The 6,146-nt window shown below is 43.2% G+C and overlaps 1 protein-coding gene across 1 annotated transcript; it reads left to right on the forward strand.

The window, feature by feature from the left end:
• The first annotated feature begins 1,413 nt into the window (after window positions 1-1,413).
• LOC120916299 lies at window positions 1,414-3,208 on the forward strand. Its single transcript, XM_040327192.1, has 3 exons — window positions 1,414-1,746; window positions 2,417-2,567; window positions 2,650-3,208. Exons 1-3 carry the CDS (start codon window positions 1,655-1,657, stop codon window positions 3,148-3,150), a joined length of 744 nt encoding a protein of 247 aa, XP_040183126.1. The 5' UTR covers window positions 1,414-1,654; the 3' UTR covers window positions 3,151-3,208.
• The last annotated feature ends 2,938 nt before the right edge of the window (window positions 3,209-6,146 follow it).

Genomic DNA, 6,146 nt, shown 5'->3' on the forward strand with positions numbered 1-6,146 from the left:
GGAAACTCGATGTTCCCAGGCGGCCCGCGATTGCGGTCGGCAAACACAGAACAGGGGGGTGCCTTTGTAAACAAGGCATTCCACTATTCTGCCTATTGACACTGTCACTGACTGTTCCCCGTGATCAAGAATGGTCATCAGTGACGTGTCACTCGTAGCCGCACCCCCTAACAGTAAGGGCTCTTTCACACGTCCGTTCCGTTCGTCCGTTTTTTTGGACGTCCGTTAACGGACCGCAATGATTCCCTATGGGCTAGCGTCCGTTAGCGGATGAGCATCCGCTAACGTCCGTTAGCATCCGTCTGCGTTAAGGTCCGTTTTTTTGGACGGAAGAAAACCCTATTTTTCTTCCGTCCAAAAAACGGACCGGACGAAAAACGGACGTTAACGGATGATCCGTTTATCATCCGTTCCGCTAACGTCCGTTTTTCACCAAAATATGTAAAAAATACAAATTCACCAAACTTTAATATGTATGCAATATGCATACATAACAATAACCTTTCACCCAGATAGTGTTTTTATTCCCAAGTCACATGTTCCCAGCACATGCTGCCCAGTTCCTGGACATTAGAGCAATTCCCTGTGTGTGATTGTCCTCCTTAATTAATAAAATGGCAAAGGATGTTAGCCAAGAAGAGCTAATACACCTGGTACAGGATCGCCCTGCAATATGGGATAAGAGGTGTGGAGACTATAGCAACCGCTATGTCTCTAACAACAAATGGGAGGAAGTCTTTCAGGCGGTGACACCGAACTGGCAGACACTAAAAAAAAATGAAAAATTTGAACGTGGCAAGTAGTTTGTGGGTTATGGGGGGGTGGGTTGTTATCTTGTAGTCCATCCATATGTCAACATCCATATCCACCGGCCACGTCACCTGCCACAAGTTGTGAATTGGCCACTGGCCAACTGCCACGCCACCTGCCACGCCACCTGCCACAAGTTGTGAATTGGCCACTGGCCACGCCACCTGCCACGTCACCTGCCACAAGTTGTGAATTGGCCACTGGCCAACTGCCACGCCACCTGCCACAAGTTGTGAATTGGCCACTGGCCACGCCACCTGCCACGTCACCTGCCACAAGTTGTGAATTGGCCACTGGCCAACTGCCACGCCACCTGCCACGCCACCTGCCACAAGTTGTGAATTGGCCACTGGCCACGCCACCTGCCACGTCACCTGCCACAAGTTGTGAATTGGCCACTGGCCACGCCACCTGCCACGTCACCTGCCACAAGTTGTGAATTGGCCACTGGCCAACTGCCACATCACCTGCCACATCACCTGCCACGCCACCTGCCACAAGTTGTGAATTGGCCACTGGTCAACTGCCACGCCACCTGCCACGCCACCTGCCACAAGTTGTGAATTGGCCACTGGCCACGCCACCTGCCACGTCACCTGCCACAAGTTGTGAATTGGCCACTGGCCACGTCACCTGCCTCAAGACCCAGGGCAGCACAAAATCTAATTACACCACTGCTATCATGGCACAACTGTTCTCCAAGTATGTGTTGTTTTAAATAGTATACGTACATTTAGTAGTTCTATGGGTGTATTTTATTTTCTGTTTCTTCATAGGAGAGAGTATCGTCACCCGCTGGCGCTCATTGAGAGACCGTTATAGGAGAGATTTGAAGGAGGAGACAATGTCCCGCAGTGGAGCTGGAGCCTCCAAGTACAAAAAGGGTGCATTTTTTGAAATGCTGGATTTCCTGCGCAACGTGATGAGCCTAAGAAGGTACCTAGCCACTTTATAACATTATTTGACCAAGTAAACTACAAATAATAAACTTGATCCACACATATAAATATCTGAATTAACAGAAATGCATAATGACCTAGTATGCATATCATAGTAGCTCATTATTAATGAATTGATTCCCTGAGATGAAAGTCCCCGTATAGGTCTTCTTTCCCCTCATTCATTGCTGCCATCACTCCTTGAGTGTCTGGTAGGTATTGGGGGTCATTTACTAATGGCAAATCAACTTTGCACTGCAAGAGCACTTGTAAGTACCGTCACTGTAGATCTGAGGGGAAGATCTGAAATGAGGGGAAGCACTGTTGATTTTATCATCCAATCACGTGGACGTTAAAATACTCTTTTTTACTTTCCTTGCATGTCCCTCTCAGATCTACAGCGACTGGACTTCCAAATGCTCTGATAGTGCACTGGTAGTGCAAAGTGGATTTCCCTTTAGTAAATAACCCCGACTGTGTTTCAGGGGGTGTTGATAGGTAACAGTCAGACAACTTTGTCTATTTTTTTTATGCAAATATGTTCAAACCAAGTATTCAAAAAGTGGTATGTAGGGTTGACCACAGCAGTATACACACACATGGATCTATGTATTGTTGAAACAAGTCTGGATTGACCTTTAACCCATCTACGAACCAATATTTTACAGTACAGCCACTAACATCAGTGAAACGGAGGAGGAAACAGATATTGAATTTTCGCAGCCAGATCCCATGGGAGAAACTGGAGTGACAGAAAGTGAGGCAGCTGAAGATGCCACTAGAGCTGCAAGACCGATTCCACCAACCCCAAGTGTGCCTGTAAGTATCGAACATAAAATGCCTACTTTTTTAAATATTGTCAAAAGATAATGTGCTAATAGATATGTGTTCCACCCCTCAGATTCGTTCAGTTGGTTCAACTGTGAGAAAGCGTCCACAAAAAAACAAATTAGATAACGCCATGCTGAGCTTCATGGAGGAGATGAAAGCAAGAAGACCTGACTCCAACGATCCTTTTTTGGACCCTAACAACGAGGACGCTTGCTTCCTAAGAAGCCAGTACCACCTGCTACAAAAAATGAATCCGGATCGAAAACTAGATATGCGCCTGGCAATTGGCCAGTATATCGGTACTTGTCTGAAGGCTTCTATGTCAGGAGACCCTGTGCCCCAAGTTATCTCCCCTCCCCAACGCCAATTCTACCCCGATCACCCACCACCAGCTCCCTACACTCACCGATTCCAACCCAGCCCTATCCCCCATCATTACCGTGCCCCTGCCTCCACTGCCCAAAATTTTCCAGTCCCACCCCAGGCACCCAACTATGATCCCTCTCCTTCCCAGGGGACTTCACGATCTGATTCCTCCCTTTTCCCCACCCCTTATTACCAAGATCTATAATTTTATTTTTTTTGGAAATTTTTGATACGATACTTTAATAAATTGATTTTTGCCCCTTTTTGTGATGTGTATTTCATTTTTTTTTATCTTTTACTATAAGTTACAATCTACATGTTGCGTTCATAAAGTTCAATGAAAAATAGTAGACTGCATGAAAATGATTTTTTTTTGGTATTTTATGTGAAAAGAAACAAACTGATATATCATAGGGACATAATGACAATTGAAGCATGAAAGCATACACTTGTAGAAATCTTAAATGTAGAAATTAACTGGCGTTTTCACTATGACAAGAAAGACCATGCAAATTAACTAAAAGGGGCGAAACATGTTACTAGCAAGGTGCACATGATAAAGTTCCTCGTGACTGTTTTTACACATACTGATACTGCCACGGAACCTCTCCTTCTGGGGACATAAAAAAATTAGTAAAATTGTCACGCATGGTAATGGCAGAATTGTTGGGTCGCAGTCCGGAAAAGCGCACAGATGGTAGGTCTACCTCGTCCTCTTCCTCAACAGAAATCCCTTCCTTCTCGCGGATGACATTGTGGAGGACACAGCAGGCTTGGATTGCCAGTTGGGCATTCTCCACGCTAAGTTGTATAGCGCTATGAAATATGCGCCATTTGCCGCTCAAAATGCCAAAGGTGCATTCAATAAGGCGCCTTGCACGACTCAAGCGGTAGTTGAAAATTTTCTTTGGGGTCGTTAAATTCTGCCTGGCATAAGGCCTTAAAAGATGATGAGAAAGTCCAAATGCCTCATCAGCAACTAGAACATGTGGCAAATCTGGTCCTACAGTTGATGGTAGTGGTTGATCTGCTGGGAAATTAAAGTGTCCCTCCAGTATTCTTCTCCCCATTACTGATGATGAAAATACTCTTGCGTCGGCATTCGATCCATAGGCTCCTATATCAACGGCTATAAATTTGTAGTTACTGTCGCAAATTGCCATTAGCACTAGGGAAAAATATTTTTTATAATTGAAAAATTGCGAGCCAGATCCTGGTGGCATCTGGATTCTGACATGTTTCCCATCCAGAGCTCCAACACAATTGGGGAATTGAGTTTTTTTCCAAAAGCCAGTCGCAATTTCCTGCCACATGGTAGCATCAGGAACCGGCATTGCAGAAGAACGAAGCTCCTCCCATATTGCTTCACAGGTCTCATGCACTATCACTGATATGGTTGATATTCCCAATAAAAAAAAATGGTTTAGTGACGTATAAGACACTCCAGATGCAAGAAACCTAGGAAGAGTAGAAGAGTAGAAGAAATTACGAAAGGAATCCAACATTACACTGGACATAATCAAGCTAAATGGCTGGCTGGCTGGCTTACCTGAGGGTAATGAGAAGTCGCTCCTCTGGAGGCACAGCAAGTCGCATGTCTGTGTTTGTCCGGTATAGTCTGGGATGTAACTTTTCAAGCAAATAATCAAACGTTGGGATCGTCATTCTAGTGAAATTAAAAAATTTAGGAGGGTAACGTCGCAAATCTGCATATTGCAGCGCAAAGAAACCCTCACTTGGCCTTTTGAGGAGCATGGGATGTGCCCAGTACCTGCGTCCCCTAGCAGACATCTTCCTGGTCAAGCTTTTTTTTCTCCACACATAGTACAGCATGACAAATGATGTCACATTCTGATAATAATTCCCCAAATCCATCGTAATCAGCAGTAAAGTACAGTGAAATACAGCAATGGATCAGGAACAAAACAGCCGGCTGTTAACATACAGGAAGAGGAAAGCACAATGCACACTGGGGGAAACAAAGAATCATGGGAAAATTCTTGAAAAGATGATTAATAAAGTTCTAAAACCAAAAAAATAAAAAAAACGGATCAAAAAACGGATCGAAAAAACGGATGAAAAACGGACCAAAAACGGACGTCAACGGACGGAAAACGGAACGGAAACGGATGTAAACGGATGGAAAACGGACGAAAAACTGATGAAAAAACGGATCAACTGAAGGGAAAAAAAATAATGTAAAAACTGAACGGACATGTGAAAGAGCCCTAAGAATCACTCCCTAGTACTGACTTAACCCCTTCCCTGCCAGTGTCATTTTCACAGTAATCACTGCATTTTTATAGCACTGATCGCCGTAACAATGACAATGGTCCCAAAAATGTGTCAAAAGTGTCCGATGCGTCCGCCATAATGTCGCAGTCACGATAAAAATCGCTGATCGCCGCCATTACTAGTAAACAAAAATTATTAATAAAAATGCTATAAAACTATCCCCTATTTTGTAAACGCTATAACTTTTGCGCAAACCAATCAATAAACGCTTATTGCGATTTTTTTTTACCAAAAATATGTAGAAGAATACGTATCGGCCTAAACTGAGGAAAAAATATGTTTTTTTATATTTTTTTGTTGGGGATATTTATTATAGCAAAAAGTAAAAAATATTGAATTTTTTTTTTAAATTGTCGCTCTATTTTTGTTTATAGCGCAAAAAATAAAAACCGCAGAGGTGATCAAATACCACCAAAAGAAAGCTCTATTTGTGGGATAAAAAGGACAGCAATTTTGTTTGAGAGCCACGTCTCACGCACGTGCAATTGTCAGTTAAAGTGACGCAGTGCCGAATCGCAAAAAGTGGCCGGGTCTTTGACCAGCAAAATGGGGCGGGGCTTAAGTGGTTAAGCTTTTTTTCTATGCAGAGCTGCACCAGATTTTGCATGCTCCAGTTATAGTAAATCAAACCCTTTATCTCAATTAGCCAATCAGATTTTATATTTTTATTTTCAAAGCTGTGTGCAAAAAAAATGAAAAATAGAAGCTGATTGGTTGCTATAAGGCAATGGCATCAGTTGAAAATGAATTTGTTATAGACACTTTTTATCCATTCGCCCCCCATGAGTGTCAGTGTAGAAGAATGATGCAACAATGACACATTTGCAAATGTAACCATGGATGGTAGATATGGGTTATAAAAGAACTGGAAACAGAAGGGATCAGCAATAAGTACTAGCAGCCACC

The sequence above is a fragment of the Rana temporaria genome, chromosome 10, assembly GCF_905171775.1.
Source record: "Rana temporaria chromosome 10, aRanTem1.1, whole genome shotgun sequence".
NCBI lineage: Eukaryota > Metazoa > Chordata > Amphibia > Anura > Ranidae > Rana > Rana temporaria.

Bases quoted from the DNA above. Each gene is read 5' to 3' on its own strand.
- LOC120916299 (XM_040327192.1), top strand. From the start codon at position 1,655: ATGTCCCGCAGTGGAGCTGGAGCCTCCAAGTACAAAAAGGGTGCATTT. The intron at 1,747-2,416 runs GTACCTAGCCAC...AATATTTTACAG, and splicing joins AACGTGATGAGCCTAAGAAG to TACAGCCACTAACATCAGTG. The intron at 2,568-2,649 runs GTAAGTATCGAA...TCCACCCCTCAG, and splicing joins CACCAACCCCAAGTGTGCCT to ATTCGTTCAGTTGGTTCAAC.